We start from the raw sequence: 17,463 nt of genomic DNA, 5'->3' as shown, positions 1-17,463 counted from the left end.
GCCGAGGACCGGGCCGCAGCCCCGCGCCGCGCGGACGCGCCGCCTCTCCCGCACCCGCCGCCCGCCGCCCGCCGCTGAGGGCGACCGGAGGCGGCGCCGAGGAGGCCCTCGCGGAGGCCGGCGGGGCCGGGGCCGGGGCCGCCGCCGCTGACCTCTGCCCGGCCGAGGCGCGGCCGCTCCTGCGCGCCCGGGGCCGCCGCCGCCGCCGCCCCCTCAGCGCCGAGCGAGGAATGAGCAGGCGCCTGCCCCGGGCTCTCGGGCCGCGGGGCCGCGGCTCGGCTTCTTCCCACGCCTCGGAGCCGCGGGGGCCGGGCCGCCGAGGCCGGGCGCGGCGGGGTCAGCGGCGGCCGCGTCCGGGCAGCGGGCGCCGGGGTTAACTCCGGCGGCGGCGGGAGGAGGAGCCGGGCGGGGGCGGCCGCCGCGCCTCCCCTCCCCCCGCACACGCCGGGGCTTCTCAGTGGCCGCGCGAGGAGGAAGTTCCGCTCCCCGCCAGACCCGTGCGCTAGCAACAGCGGCGGCGGCTGCGAGGGCGCAGGCTGTCGGGGCGCGGATGCCCTTCGCGCCGGCCGTCGGGGGGGCGACGGCGGAACGGAGCCCGGAGCCCGGAGCCCGAGCCCGGAGCCGGGGGCGGCGTCGGCGGGCGCGGGCGAGCGAGGGCCCCTTCCCGGACCTGGCCCGGCGCCGCTGCTTCGCCTTCCCGGCGAGGCGAGGCGGGAGACCTGCCTCCTTCCCTGCTGGCCGACTGCCGAGGAGCCCCTCATTTTTCCACCACCGAGGTAAAGGGGTTCTGCAGGCGGAGTGAACCTGCCGCCACTGCCCGGATCTGGTCAGGCGCCCGTCTGGGGGCGGGAGGCCACCCTGGAGCCTCTCTGCGGGGTGCGGGAATGGAAGACCCCACCTTGCATCCTCTCTGCAGTGTTGCTCGCCTCATCTGCCCTTAGGAATGAAGAGGAGACTCGTGGTAACCCGAGGAGGTACTGAAAGCCGGATGGCAGAGAAAATACCACAGGACACACACTAGTGAGCGTGTGGGGGCCACACACGTTTTTGAATGTAATTGGAGGAGCGTGAAAGAGGTGCCCTATTAAAAAGCACAACAGCCCTCTAAGAGGAGCAAAATCGAGTTTCTCCATTTTTGCCAAGGTTTTGGAGACTGTTCGATGTGTTGTACATGTGATGTAAGATGAGAACTTTTTAAGATTTTCTGTGCAAGAGCGTAAACGATGACTACCCCGGCCCTGCTGCCCTTATCTGGACGAAGGATACCACCTCTGAACCTGGGACCGCCTTCCTTCCCACACCACAGGGCTACCTTGAGACTTTCCGAGAAGTTTATCCTCCTCCTTATCCTAAGTGCCTTCATCACCCTGTGTTTTGGAGCATTCTTCTTCCTTCCAGACTCTTCAAAACACAAACGCTTTGATCTGGGTTTGGAAGATGTATTAATTCCTCACGTAGATGCCAGCAAAGGGGCTAAAAACCCCGGAGTCTTTCTGATCCATGGACCTGATGAACATAGACACAGGTTTGTTTATTTCAGAAGTTTGGGTTTTAGCATTTGGCAGAGCGAGATATGGTTTATTGCATCAAATCTGCCTTTTTTTGTTTGCTTGTTCGTTTGTTTTGCAGCAAAATGTAATTTTCCCTGGATCGTTATAGAGTAGTTATTTCAAAACTGGTAGAATAATAGAATCAGCGACTGGAAGGGCTTCTAGACCCTCATTTGAGTCCAGGTCCTTTGTTTTATATAGGAGAAACATTTGTGTTCGGAGATGGTAGGTCTGAAGTGAACAACTGGGAGGTCTGAAAATTTAAAAGAAAGGATCACATATGCTGCGCCTTCATTTTTTAAGAATGTGTTGCATTCACTCATAGTGTCACCCTCTGAAATAGACCCAGTGAATCCTGACAGCTCCTAGGAGTTTGTTCTCTCCCAAAGGGCTCTTATCCTCTGGCTTGTAGTTAAAGCTTGGGAGGGAATCTTAGCTTTTTAGGAAGCCAGACTATGGGCAGGATATTCCTGTCCTTTCTCTGCACGCAAAAATACCCCCTGATTTCTGTTATTTTCAGGGCACCTGTTTTCGTGTTCCATATGGAAATCAGTTCTGTTAAAAATATCGCTGAATCTTACAGTCATTTCATTTTGTGTCTTATAACGAGATTTGGTTATGTTTTTTAATTTAATTTTTATTTCCTTTTAATATGTGGGTTGCAGTGTGTCATTGTAACTTCTGCAATTTGGTTGATTAAGGGTTCACATTCTTTCAGATCACCAAATTTGAGGAGAGCTTTTGGGGGAGTATAGCCAAATTAGGATAAAATAGGAGCCCTAGTGACTGTCTCTTTAAATCATTTTTGCAGTTTGTGTCAAAAGAAGAGTTTGGGAAAGTAGTTTACTTTTCCCAAACCTACTTTTTTTTTTTTTTTTTTTTTTGGGCCTGCTAAATTCCTTTTTCCTGTTTCTTAAAATAATTTTTAAGTATGTGAAAAAAACCCCCACATACTTAAATTCTGTTTTCAACTGACATTAGTTCTAACTTTTTATCAGGCACGAGGTTTTTGAGAAAGCTTAGGTTCAAATATGAGCCTAAGTTAAATACTTGGGATAATGCGGTGTTGTAATGACAGCTGGTTTTTCCTTTTTCTCAATCTTGTTAATTCATTATTTGCTTCCTGATTCTCTGACTTTTGGCTGAATCTTAAGGAGCAGTTGTTACTTCTAACATTGTTTGAAGCCATTATTTTGTAACCAAATTTGGACTTTTTTTTGCCATCATTTTCAACTTCTGTACTCTTTCTCATCAGTTTCTTTTGGTTTGCTCTTTGCTCTTTGTGACTTCGAGAAAAATCTGATGTGATCTGTGTAATATGTTGCTGAAAAATTGATACCGAAAGTACTGTTTTCCTGGAGAACCTTATTTCCTGTGATTTTTATACAAGTTGTGATAAATATTTGAAAATAAAGGGTGTTTATGACTGGCTTCAGATTTGAGAGCCACACATTAACGTTATCTAACTCTGTTATTACACTAATCAGTCATGTATGTACTCAACAGTTTTCTTTACGTTCCAAGTGTGTTCTAAAGGTTAAAAAACATACAGTGTATGGCAACATTCTATTTTAAAAACATTCACCAAAAAAATTCTCAGTTAAGTGTAGTTAAAATTTAAGATTTGGAAAAAAAGATCTGAATGAGAATATGGGTATGTCCATCTTATTTACATTTAAAAAAAGCCTACTTAAAGTTCTTAAACAAGAATTCTTAAATTTATATAACCTGTGAATGCATATGCTTTGTGCATTGTTATCCAAAACTGTTCAGTTCTTGAGTTTTTGGAGCTTTGGTTCATTATTGAGTACTAATAGTAAGGAAGTGGATGAGTTTTGGATGGCAAGAGCCCAGGTGGCAAATGATATATGAGAAAATTTATTCAGATCTACTTAGTTCCTGAATTTTGGAAAGCAAAGATTCAGAGTGAAGGTTCAGGTGAAGAGGGATCCCTGTATTACTTCAGTACATACTTCTGTGGTTACAAGAATTTATTTTTGTATTTTCTTGGTAAGTTACTGATTGTTGCTTATCATATCTGAAAGCACAGTCTGTAGCAGTTTCTAACTTGGGCAATGAAATATGTTTCAAAATAGAAACCATCCAAATAAGTTTAAAATGTGGGACATGAAACATCAAACTAATGTAGAAACATTTGCTTATTTAAAAGTTCAGAAAAAAGGTTGTTCAGAAAGATAATTTAATGTAACTAGTTGGTGCTAAAATCATACCTATTTTGGGTATGGTTCAAAAAATCTTAATTTTAAAAATACAGTTGATAATTTATCTTAATTTTGTGTGTGTAGAAGGGTACAGGGTGAGGAGCCTTACTTTAATGGCTAAGTAATGGAAAATGAATCATGGCCATTATTTCTTATTCACAGTATTTAAGGGGTACTTGTTGAATTGACTTTTCTTTATTAGTGAGTTAATGTAGTACTGTAGTTTAGGTGCTCAATTTCTAGAGTCTCGACCCCAAGGATTCATACATACCCTAGTTTGTCACTGGTTAGATGGATGATCTTGAAATTTTTAAACTCTGTGCCTAAGCTGCTTCCTCTGGATGGCGTTGGCTTCTACTTTACGGATTGATGTATTGAATGAGATGGTACATGCAGAGTGTTCAGTAAAGATTAGCAATTACTATAGTTTTAATTGACTTATTTAAATTTTGAGACTACTTTAAATACTGTACCTGTTTCCGAAAAGTTAGGTCCAGATTAATATTTTATTTTATTTTTATTTTTAAAATAAATTTATTTTTTATTGGTGTTCAATTTACCAACATACAGAATAACGCCCAGTTAATATTTTAAAAAGTATACCTGAACCTTGTTGTCTAAAGGTACATTTTCTAACCAAAGTAGGTATAGCGGCAAATGTGTATTACAGGTCTACTGCGTGTCAAGCCCTGCTTTCATTGGAGCTTCCCAAGTAGGGGGGTGATGGGCATTAAATAAATAGATTTATTTTCAAAGTGTGATAAGTGTTATGAAGTTGTACTCAGTGCTGTCAGAGCACATCGTGGTGTGATTTATCCTGTGGATTGGAGTTGAGGGGCAGGCAGTGGGCATAGGGAAGGCTTCACTGAGGAAGCAATGAATGGCTCAGAGACTTCTAACAAGTGGATCCCTAAGTGAAGTAGAGAGATGGGAAAAAAGTGGGTCAAAGCAGAGGACACCACATGTGTGAGAGAACCCTAAGAAAAAAACCTGGCATCACTGAGGATCTGAGATATGTTTAGTAATGGCTGGTGTAGAGATTTAGCAGAGTGGGGTGAGGTGAGGAGACTATGTGAGAGGTCAGATTTTCCTCCTTGTTGTTCGAGGAAAAGTAGAAGTTAGTTGCCAGCCTTCATGTATCAGGAGACATCTGATGTCACGTGAAAGTCTGGATTTCTGATTTCTCTTGAAAAAATCGGAGACTCTGGCAACACCCAAGTGTGTATTTTCAGAAGGCAACCCTGAGCTGGATCTGGGCAGCAGCACTCCCTCTAGAGGGGCATGTGCTCTTCATTTTATGCTGCTCAGCTAAACTGCCAGATAAGTACATCTAATGAATCAGCATTTCACCTGGTGATTGTTGAGTTGGGAATCCATGGGCGGGATCTTGGAGAGTCTGTACTTAAGTATTTTGGTCTTTATCCTGAGAACTATGGAAAGTCACTGAAGGGTTTTCACTAAAGCGAGGCAGTGACATAATCATTTTTTAAAGATTGAAGTAACCACCATGGTTGCATTGGAAACACTGGATTGGAGAGGAGCAGGAGGAAATGTGAAATTAGGCAAGTCTAGGTCACAGTGCACATTAGCTTAGACCACTGTGGTGATCATGGAGAAGGAGAGAAATGAGTGGAGAAAAGCTGTTGATTCAAGAGATGTTAAAGTGTTAAGTTTCACAGAAATTGATAGTTAATTGAATACAGGGGCTAGGGAGGAGCAGGAGGGAGTCCACGGTAACTCCCAGTTTCTGGGTGGCATGGCTACGGATTACTAGGAATTACATACCATACAGAATTAATATTTTAATTTATATAATTGATATTACATGAATTTAAGATAAAGTATTTTCATGAGAAGACCTGTATGTTCCTTTCCATTAGGTGGCTTACAAATAATCCATGGTTTCAGGTGGTAATAATGTAAAGTGCATGGTTTAATATTGATGACCTTCATCTTTAACATCTGTGATTTCAAAGTGACCAAAATAGGTATTGGTTATAAAACCCATTAATGTTGTTATAAATATATGCTGATATACCTGGAGTATCATGTTCACAATTTGTGTACATCATAGACCTACCCATCTAATTAAAATTTTTCTTAGGGATTTTTCACTTTTGAAACTGGCATTTTAGATAATGGTGGGGTTATATAAATGCACTTTGTGGTTTTGTTTTTTAAATATTTATTTGAATTGCTAATAAGTTTCATCCTCTAGTCATGATTTTGTTCGTATGAATTGAATGTTAGAAGATATGTTAACTTCTGATGGTTTCCTCAAACAGAAAGAACAAGCTTTGGAGTTCGGAGGACCTAAAATTGCATCTTGGTTTTACTAACTAGCTGTGAGACATGGTACTGGACGTAATCACTCTAAACCTGTGCTGGCCAGTGGGTTAGTCACTAATGATATGTCCCTTTTGAACTTGAAATGTGTCTAGTCCAGATTGCAGTGTGCTTTAGTGAGTTTTTCAAGATTTTCATGTGGTGATTTGCATTTTTTGCTTGATTCAGTTTGCTTTTTATTGGAAAGTAGAGATTTAAAATCTCACTATTGTCATTCTGATTTTAATATCTTTATCTCATCCCTCTTGATGCCTTTTTTTGCCTTTAGCCCGTTGTTAGGGCATTCTGCTCCTGTTAGGGGGGAGTAACATCGTTTTATCCTCTTAAGTCTGCTGGACTTTCCCTTGTATTTTCCATCTTTGGCTCATGGTTATTTTCCCACTTCCCTTTATTCAGATGTGAATAAAGTAATGTCTGTTTATACTTGATACTTATCAACAGTCTGATGTCCATATCTTTATTGTGTGTGTATATATGCATATATACTTTGTCTACTTTTATTAAGTGAATACCCTTGTCATCTCTGTAATTTCCTCTATTCTGCTGTGACAGTAGCATCTTTAGTCCTGGCAACCCTTTGGTGCTAGAGTACATTTTTGTGTAATTCCTAAATTCAGAGCATAGTTGGCTTCATGGACAGCTACTGAGATTCTTCTTGTCCCCTACCACCTAGAGAACAATTTTTCATCCTGTTTCCCACGCACTTCCCCCATCCTCCAGGAGTTGCTCTCTGAACCTAACTGGTCAGATAGATAAAAGTAAGAATTGGGAAGAGACGGTGGGGACAGGCATGTTGAACAGTGGGTGCTCTGATTGTGTGGAGGTCTCTGGTCTGTTTTCCCATTTGGGACAGACCCTTAGTCTCTGAGATCAGTTACATTGGGGTAGGGTAGCAGTTTGGGTATTTTTTGTTGGACAAGGTAAGGCTTGATTCTGTACAATCAGTATGGTTATCAGTAAAGAATTCTTCCATATTCTGACATGATGGCTCTTATTTCTTTGCTAACCTGAGTTTTTATCATGTTGTGCATCTTTCATAAGTATTGATAGTGATTTGGAAGAGGTTGTATTTTGGCACTGTTCACCAGATGGCATTTTGTATATTCTTATTTTTTTTTTTTAAAGATTTTTTATTTATTTATTCATGACAGAGAGAGGGAGAGAGAGATCAGAGACACAGGCAGAGGGAGAAGCAGGCTCCATGCACCGGGAGCCCGACGTGGGATTCGATCCCGGGTCTCCAGGATCGCGCCCTGGGCCAAAGGCAGGCGCCAAACCGCTGCGCCACCCAGGGATCCCCTGTATATTCTTATTTAAAGTCTCATTTTGATCCTAGGCCAAGTGACAGAGACCTCACTTTTATTAGTTCAGCATTATAAAATCACTGATTATGTCAGTATATTTTTAATTCTTCTCAGAAACGAATAAAGTACTAGAATGATATGGTTAAAATGCAGAATGCATTTGTATGCATGTATAAATTCTGATTTCCATGTTTGTCAGTGAGTGTTGGAAATTTGAGGAGATGACATACTGTATGGTGCTCCAGAAATTGAATGTTAATATGTTAACATATTTATTGGATTAAGTTAAATGTTTTGAGGAAATCAGGTTTGTTCAAGCATTACTTTATTTGCTTTAAAAGCTATAATGGCCTTTCCAGAATTTCTCTTGCATTTTATAAGAAGCGTTCCAGGGCTCTGAAATGTTTCTGTACTCTTGTTAATATTTCTGGATTTTCTTATTTTAAAGGATCAAACATACAGTCTAAGAATATTACTTCCAAATTATTAACATTGTCTTATGTAGGTCATGTAGTCTCTGTAACATGTAGTTTGAAATTAGATTTTATTTTTATCAGCATTATTTATTGTAATTCTGTGCTTCAGTTACTTTGAGTGATTTGCATTTAATCTTTTTTCCTAATAGTATTTTCTGATCTACAGGGTTCTTGTTAATATTAATTTATCCATTACAGCTGAGATTGCCCAAATCCAGTTATGGGTTTATTCCCTTGACTTCCCCTGCCTGTAGGTAGTGTTTTTTTCCCCCATGTACTTTATCTTTCATGTGTATGTGATTGTAGTTTTAGTGTCTTTGCTTACTTCTCTGTCTCTCCTAAAAGAGCATGAGCTCCTTGAGGGCAAATGACTGACTGTCTTTTATCTTTATATGTCCAATGCTTAAAGTATATTTGGTCCTTAATGCAAGTATATACCTGTTGAATAAATGATGTGCATAGCAAGGTGACAAATTCCATAAAGGAAGGTATAAACAAAACACAAGGAAGAATTAAGAGGTAAGATGCTAAAGTAGGAGGAATGATGTCTTAAAGTGAGAAGTGTAGTCTTTAATAAAGGCCCTTTATTAAAAGTAATTTTTAAAGTGAGGGTGTAATTCTTTTTGGCCTTGTCTATAACATACTTATTCCTGTACATGTATCTAAGTTGAATTTCTCCTTCTTTAGGAAAAAAAGGAAGAAAACAGTAGCATGTGATACATGTTTTTGCACATTTAACCTTTAGTCTTCATGTCAGACTTGTAAGTTAGGTATTAGTAACAGTTTTTACAAATATAACTATAAAATTTATATCGTGCTGAAAGTTGGCACCTCAGAAACGAAATATCTCCAGTAGTCCCCCACAACCGCGGTTTCACTTTTCTAGGTCAGTTACCTGTGGTCACCCACACTCTAGAAGCAGATGATCCTCCTCCTGAGGAGGTCAGTAGCAGCCTAACGCTAGGTCACAGTGCCTACATTTGCCTCTCATCATGTAGGCATTTTATCATCACACATCATTATCATCATAAGAAGAGAGAGTGCAGTACAATATAAGTGCAGTATTTTGAGAAAGAGAGGGAGACCACATTCGTATAACGTTTATTATAGTATATTGTAATTATGAGTTATTAATCTCTTACTGTGTCTCATTTATAAATTAAACTTTATCATAGGTATGTTCGGGGAAAAAATGGCAGAGTTTGTTCCTATCTGGGGTTTCAGGCATCCTTTTAGGGGTCTTGGAACTTACCCCACAGAGAAGGACGGTTCCTGTTTTTGAAATCAGTAGTACATGTAAACGTTAATTGATTAACGGGGCAAATGTTCTGTTTACTGTTGTTTGAAAATTATTACAAAAATTAGCTTATGGTTCGGGCCGATGCTACATGTTAATTGGCTAGGACAGTCGTTTGCTGTTTTTATTGTTCATTATTGTGCACATTCTTTTTTTTTTTATTTTATTTTTTATTTTATTTTTTTTTTTATTGTGCACATTCTGTCAGAAAAGTTTGTTTTGATTGCCATTGAACCTTTGCTGGAACTTTATCCTTTTAGAACATGACTATAATGAAGAATGCACTGGAGATTTATTTACAGATTAGGTTTATAAGAAAAATCTCCTTCAAAGGGCATTCATTTCAGTGTCCTATCTTGGAATTTGTGTAGTCCAGAAGGAAGACATTGTATATTTAAAAGCACATCAGGCTCAGCCTTAAGAGATGGAGGCTCTAGTTTCAGTGTTGTCCTTTCTTGCTTGAGTATATTTAGATAAGCTGTTTAACTTCCCTGTGTCTTATTTATGAAATGAGGGAATTGATTGACTCTTTAAAGATTCCTTCTAGCTCATACATATGAAATACTAATAATTTCATGAAGTAGGGAACTGAAGAATGTGTAGTAATTTATTTGACGATATCACAAATACAGTGAAAGCAAAATGTATTCCAAGTGGGAATTAGTGGCATTTTTATGTATAAAAATTAAGGTTAAAAACCATTTCATATGTGACTTTAATTCATTTATATAATATTATGATTATATAATAAAATTTATACAAATTTTAGAGGTATAAATGAATGAAATGCTGTTTTACACATTCTTGATTCTCCCAAACTTGAAAGTATAATTTATTGAACGTTTCTTGGGAACATTTTATATGCTGGCCTGAATTAAGGAAATAGGTGTAGTTACAAAAGTATTTCCAGGTGTCATGTTTGAGCCCAGTTAACAATTCCATCTCTTAATTTGTTGTCTAAGTCTTTAGGATAGATGCTGTGGAAGACCACGAGTCTCTGAGTAATTAAGTTCAGGCCTCAGACCTGTGAAGGCTCTTATTACTCTTGGTACAAAATTTTCTTTGATTTCCTAACCTTAATATTGAGAGATGCCATTGAAAGTGTTTTTTATTCCCAGTATCCTTAACAAGAAATTTAGGGACAAGTTATATAATGAGCTAAAGAAACGAAAACAAGAAACAAAAGGATATGAAGTAATCTGGAGACTACAAAGAACAATGTGTATATCATTTTTCCTTTTAAATTTTTGACATTTACATATTTATAAAATCAACTTCTGTCACTTAATGCAGATCTCTTTATCTCTTCTTAGTGGTAATGATGTTACCATTAAAGGATATTGGTCATGTTCATTTATTCAGCAAGAGTTTTTGAGTATTTATTATGTGCTAAGCATTATACTAAGTATTGGGGATTATAGAAGATTAATTTTGATGTGAGCACTACTGAAAAATTTAAATCTTAGGTTCAGATCTTAACATCATTATTAAAGTATATGTTATCATCTTTGAAGTCAGATTCTGTGGGTCCTAGAGATATCTTTTCACCCAGAGGCATAGTGTATACATTCAGGTCGTTGGCATTTTTTGAGAGTTCAGATAGGTTATCGTCTTAATCTTCCCTCCTCTCTTTTTCTAGTGCATTTATGTCATTAGTTTATGCATTTCTGGAATATGGGCTCTGTTATCTGGAAATAAGGTGCGATGTTCTATAGCTTTTTTTCAGTCGGGAACTAGACCCTGGCATCTGAAAAAATATGCCAACCAGTTAAGATCTGGCACAATCGTATTTGTAAGTTTACTTGTAAAGTTATATGTGCATACGTGACCTAAGTCATGTGGCAATAAGGTGGCATCTGGTACAAGGTTTCTATCTGGTATGTATCTGTTATGCATAAAATAATAAATGTGAATAATTTTTCTTTTAATTAGTGATGTCATCAATAAACATTTACCTTTTCACGATTTTTCCCCTGTACTTAAAAAGTAGAGTACTTAAAAAGATTGGTAATACCTCAAGTACAGTGAACATTGAGCAGCTGGCTCCTCTTGTACTTAAATGCTGTTTGGAAGTCTAAATTAATAGAATTTTTGTGAAGAAGCACCACACTGTTTTAATTTCATAGTTTTATAATAGTATGTTTTGATATCTAGCATAGGTTCTCTATCATTTTTTTAAAAGCGTTATAAGCATACATAAAAGTCTTAACATAATATTAATGTCACTGTACCTGCTATTTAAAATAACAATTTCCTGTTTTAGCTGAAAATTACCCTTCTTGAGGCAAACTTCTAGCCTGAATTTGACATTGTCTTTCTCAAGTACATGATTTTATACTTCTACGATGGATATATTGATAAAATTATCTATATAAATAAATATAAATACATAATTATAATATATATTGTTTTGCATGTTCTTAAACATTATATATGTCATTCTGCAAGCTTTTCTTTTTGCTCAACCTTTTTAAAACAATATAATGTATGTTGATATATTGGGCTATGGTTCAATTATTTTATTCACTTAGTCCATTTTATGACTTATGATAGTCCATTTTTCTCCACGGTAAAAACTTAATAGAACTACTGAGTTGTAAAGTTGGTGTATCATGGACTCAAATTTTTTTTGCTAAATTGTCTGTAGAGTGGTTGTACCAGTTTGCATTCCTACCTGCATCTTTATAAGTCATGGTATTGTTAGACTTTGAACATCTTTACCAATCTGATGCTAATTTTAGTTTTTATTTCCCTGATTACTAGTGAGGTGGAACTTTTTTTAACATTGGTTGTTTGAGTTTCCTAGTCTTTGAATTGCTTGTTCACATTTTTTTTTGCCAATTTTTCTTTTGGGTTTTTCTCCTTTTTCTTGTTGGCATGAATTTTATATTTTGAGTGAATTCTTTGTTAGTTATATGCATTACACATACATATGCATTCACATACTTCTCAAAATGGATGCCTTATTTTTATACTTTGTTTATGGTTTCTTTAATGTTACAGAAGCTTAACATTTTAATGTAATTGAAGTTGTTAATATTTCTCTTCATGGTTTTGCTTTTTGAATTTTGCTTAGGGAATGCTTTTAAACCTAGAAGTTATAGTGACCTGTATTCTCAATTCTGGCAGCTTTTAAGTTTTGTTCTTCACATCTAGATTTAACCTACCTGGTTTTGATTTTTGTATGTGATGAGGTAGGGATTGAGTTTATAGTTTTCTCTATGGGTGTCCAGTTTTCCTTGTGCTACTTACTGAAATATGTCCTTTGCTATAGATTTGTAATGCTGTTTCTTCCATGAAACAGTTTTTCATATTTTCATAAGTTTTTTTCTGGGTTTCTGTCCTTCTGTGTATTTCTTTTGGATTAGCATGGAGTGCTGTTTTATTATTAAGTGTAATATGAATGTAGTTTTACATAAATCTTAATGCTTTCTCTGCATCTATTGAGTGGATCATATTCTTGTTTTTTTCTCTTGTTGACATGATCTATCACGTTGATTGCTTTACGAGTGTTGAACCAGCCTTGCATCCTGGGGATAAATCCCACTTGGTCATGGTGAATAATCTTCTTAATGTATTGTTGGATCCTATTGGCTAGTATCTTTTTGGGAATTTTTGCATCTGTGTTCATCAGGGAGATTGGTGTGTTATTCTCCTTTTTGGTGGGGTCTTTGTCTGGTTTTGGAATTAAGGTGATGCTGGCCTCATAAAGCGAGTTTGGAAGTATTCCGTCCCTTTGTGTCTTTCAGCACAGCTTTAGTAGAATAGGTATTGTTTCTTCTTTAAACGTTTGATAGAATTCCCCTGGGAACCCATCTGGCCCTGGACTTTTGTGTCTTGAGAGGTTTTTGGTGACTGCTTCAATTTCCTCCCTGGTTATTGATAGGCCTGTTCAGGTTTTCTAGTTCTTCCTGTTCCAGGTTTGGTAGTTTGTGGTTTTCCAGAAATGCGTCCATTTCTTCTAGATTGCCTAATTTATTGGCATATAGCTGCTCATAATATGTTTTTAAAATTGTGTATATTTCCTTGCTGTTGGTAGTGATCTCTCCTCTTTCATTCATTATTTTATTAATTTGGATCTTTTTTCTTTTTAATAAGGCTGGGCTAATGGTTGTTTATCTATCTCATTAATTCTTTCAAAGAACCAACTCCTGGTTTTGTTGATCTGTTCTACAGTTCCTCTGGTCTCTGTTTCATTGAGTTCTGCTCGAATCTTTATTATCTCTCTTCTTTGGCTTGGTGTAGGTTTTATTTGCTGTTCTTTCTCCAGTTCCTTTAGGTGTGAGGTTCGCTTGTGTATTTGAGTTTTTTCCAGTTTTTTGATGGATGCTTGTATTGCAATGTGTTTGCCTCTTAGGACTGTTTTTGCCATATCCCAAGGATTTTGAATGGTTGCATCTTCATTTTCATTAGTTTCCAATAATCTTTTTAATTCTTCTCTAATTTCCTGGTTGACCCATTCATCTTTTAGCAGGGTAATTCATTTTTAATTGTGATGAAGCCCAATTTTCTTCTGTTGCCCATTCAACAAATGTGCCATATTTAAGAATTTATTACTGAATCAAGGTCATGAAGATTTACTTAAGACTTTTATGATCTTTTATATTTAGGTTGTGGATCCATTTTGAGTTTTGTTGTATGCTGTGAGAAAGGGGTCCACCTTCATTATTTTGCGTGTGGCTCTGCAGTTGTTCCTGTGCCGTTTGTTGAGGAAACTTTTTCTCCCATCGAGTAGGATTGGAACCCTCTTGAAAATCAATTGGTTGTACTAGTATGAGTCTATTTCTGGACATTCAGTTGTGTTCCTTTCATGTGTATATGTTTGTCCTTATGCCAGTACACTTGTTCTTTTTTTTTTCTTTTTAATTACATAGCTTATACCCATTTAGTTCCAGATTATCATAAAAAAATAAATCATTATTTAATATACAAAAAATCAAATAATGGATTTTGTACTGGCATCAGTCATAGGCATAAAAGACCACACATTGATGCATATTTTAGAGAGAATGGGGATGAAGGAAAAAGAGAGTGAGCAATCAGAATCAAAGAGATGCAAATGGGAGGAGAGACATTATTTTAAATAGTTATCTCATGATTCAGCACCACTGGATTTGCACACACTTCACATGCAGTAGAATATAATACAACATAATCTCAAAAATTCATTCAGAGATAGGAATCCATGACCTAGAATAGTACCACACTGTTTTGGTTACTGAAAGTTTCAAGTTTTGAAATTGAGAATGTGAGTGTTCCAAACAATGTTATTCTTTTTCAGGATTGTTTTCTCTAGTTGGGGCCACTTGCAATTCCTTACAAAACTGAGGATCAGCTTTTCAATTTCTGCAAAAGTAGCTGTTGGAATTTTGTTAGGTATTTGTTGAATCTGTAGATTGCTTAGGGCAGTATTATCATTTAACAATAATAAGTCTTTTAATCCATGATCATAATATATCTTTCCATTATTTGTCTTCTTCCATTTCTTTCGGCAATATTTGTAATTTTCAGCGCATAAGTATTTCACCTCTTTAGTAAAATTTATTCCTAAGTACTTAATTCTTTTGTATGCTATTATGAATGAAATTGTTTTCTTAATTTCTTTTGGATTTTTCATTTGTAATGTATAGAAACATAACTGATTTTTGTGTGTTGAGCTTGTGCTCTCACTTTTACCAAGTTCCCTTATCTCCAGTAGTCATTTTGTGGATTCTTGGGGGTTCTCTATATACATAGGATATCAGGGTCATGCTGGCTTCATGGAATGAGTTAAGAAATGTTCTTATCTCTTCTATTTTTAGGAAGAGTTTGAGGAGGATTGGTGTTTAATTCTTTAAATATGGTAGAATTCACTTGTGAAACCTTCTGGTCTTGGGCCTTTCTTTGTTGGGAGGTTTTTGATTCCTGATTCCTGATTCCAGATTCTTAACCTGTTACAGGTCTATTTAGATTTTCTATTTCTGCTTGAGTCACCTTTTGTAGTTTGTATGTTTCTAGGAATGTGTCCAGTTCATCAAGATTTCCTAATTTGGTTGTGTACACTTGTTTATAGCACTGTATTTTACCTTTTTTATTTCTGTAAGGTCAGCAGTAATGTTTCTATTTTTATTTGATGAATTATTTACATCATCTCTGTTCTAGCCATCATTGAAAATTGTTTGGAAGTCTCCAACTAGTATTGTAAGGTTGTCTGTTTCTTCCTTCAGCCCTGTCAATGCTTGCTTCATATGCATTGGGGTTCTGTTGTTTGGTGTTTATAATAATTATATATATGTTTATAATTGCTACATCTTTGACATCCATTAAGTATTTTAAAATTAGGTTATCAATATCCCATCCTTCTGCTTTCCAGTCTCCCTTTAGTACTGCTTATTGGCTGAACCTAGTTAGGAATCCAGTTGATAAAAGAGAGATAATTTGCAGATCAAGCCCCAGCATCATGAAGGAAAGTGTAGAAGAGTGGATTTGGAATTGAAGAATTGGGTTTACTCACTGGTGCTATCTATAACTTCCTTGTTTTTAGTGTATGGACTTTAATTAGGTCCATATGAGCAGTCAGAGAAGCTGTCTATGAGGGGCCTCTTTTTTGTAGAATTGGAGTTGAATAGCCAGTAGTTCACCTTAGGCAAAATGGATCCTCTTTGGGATGGTCCTTTTCTGTGGAGACCCTTGTAGCTTCCCTCAGGTGATGGTTTTGAACTGGGCAGATGAGATCAGAAGCACCTCTTTACAGGAGTGACTGAGGGAGGCCCTTTTACTTCAACGCTGGAAGTTGTAGCAATTGGCAGCTCAGGCATGTGAATAGCTTTGCAGGAGAGGAGGCTATATAGGTTAGTGCCTTGCCAAATGCCACGTCTTGTCCCAGATTCCTGAAAGTACTTTGTATATCAGTGAGTAATAGTAACTAGTAATAATGGGTTGGTTGACTACCCTCCTGCTTTCCAGCTTGTTCTCATTTATGCCATATTCAGCATAACTTGGGAGTTTTAAACATTTGATGGAACTCCACTGTTTTTCAGTGGTTGTAGTGGGTCAGAATTTTTCATTCTGTGTTGGTTGGGATTGCCTTAGCAACATTTGAGAGTGAGTGAGTCAAAGGGATCAGTTTAGGTCATAGTCCCAGAATACTTTTTCCATCTGCATTAAAAAGATTACAGTAGAAGAATTTTGGGTACAACAGTAGAAACCAAGTGTAATGCATGCTTAAAAAAGGTATTTATCGGATGGATATTGGTTGGCGTTCTGAATTGACATAAAGGCTAGAGAGCTAGGTTTAGAAAACAGGCATTACAGGAAGCTGGGTATGCAGAACCATAGTGAGCAGGACCACTGTCAGTGCTGCTGGTTACTGAGCACCGATTATAGCTTTGCTACCTTTTAACACTGGATCTGCTTCCTGAATTATTTCTAAAATTGAGTCCTTGTTTCTTTATGTCACTTACTTCAGCTCTGTAGTTCCAGCCAGAGCATCTGATTGCCTAAGTGTGGGTCATAGGCTCTTGTGTTGTTAGATGATAGACAAACTATCTTGTCTGGCTTCTATAAGAAGAGAAGGGATTCTGCTTCCAGTATAGTGCTGAATTCCTCAATTTAGGTAAGGGATTACATATTAACATCTTAAGAAACATAAAGAAAATTGAAAAGAACCATAAGTTTTATTACAGTCATTTGTATTATATTTGGGGATGAAATTCTCATGTGTGCTGTGTTGTTTAGAAATTTAGATAGAAACTGTCTTTCTCGACTCCACCCTTTGAGTACTTCCTGTGCAGTGGTTTAAAACAGGGGCCAGTATTCTCTCCTTAGAGAGTTCTTGGAAACATGGGGACATTTTTTGCTGGTGGGAAGGGTAGCATTATTGGCATTTAGTGGATGGGGACCAAGAATCCTAACCACTGCAGTGCTCTGGTATTCCACACAACAAAGAATTGAATTATCTTGCCCAAAATGCCCATAGTGCATTTAAGAAACACTGGATTATATGGATTATCTTAATGAAGGGCTGTAGATTATTACTGACCTTACTTACTTCACTGTCTTCACCCTCTAGTTTGAGCTTTATTTCTTACTTCCTTGCTTTGCTTCTCAGTACTTTTCTTTGGTTCAGGGACTTGATTTCTTTTCAAGCCAAAAAATAAAATCTTCAACGCCATATATAAATATTAACTCAAAATGGATCAAAGACCTAATGTAAGAGCTAAAACTATGAAACTTAGCAGAAAGCTTGGGGGAAAAGCTTCATGATGTTGGATTTGGCAGTGATTTCTT

At 37.9% G+C, this 17,463-nt stretch overlaps 1 protein-coding gene across 1 annotated transcript in view; it reads left to right on the top strand.

The window, feature by feature from the left end:
- Positions 1–639: 639 nt before the first annotated feature.
- The window catches only part of MAN1A2 (mannosidase alpha class 1A member 2), a 182,496-nt gene continuing 165,672 nt past the window's right edge, over positions 640–17,463 (top strand). The window contains exons 1-2 of the mRNA XM_041754200.1: positions 640–776; positions 942–1,525. Of these exons, the coding sequence (XP_041610134.1) occupies positions 1,224–1,525 (302 nt within the window). The 5' untranslated portion in view covers positions 640–776; positions 942–1,223. The remainder of the gene's footprint in view (positions 777–941; positions 1,526–17,463) is intronic.

The sequence above is a fragment of the Vulpes lagopus genome, chromosome 5 (genome assembly GCF_018345385.1).
Source record: "Vulpes lagopus strain Blue_001 chromosome 5, ASM1834538v1, whole genome shotgun sequence".
NCBI lineage: Eukaryota > Metazoa > Chordata > Mammalia > Carnivora > Canidae > Vulpes > Vulpes lagopus.
This window is presented reverse-complemented; position numbering and strand designations above follow the sequence as displayed.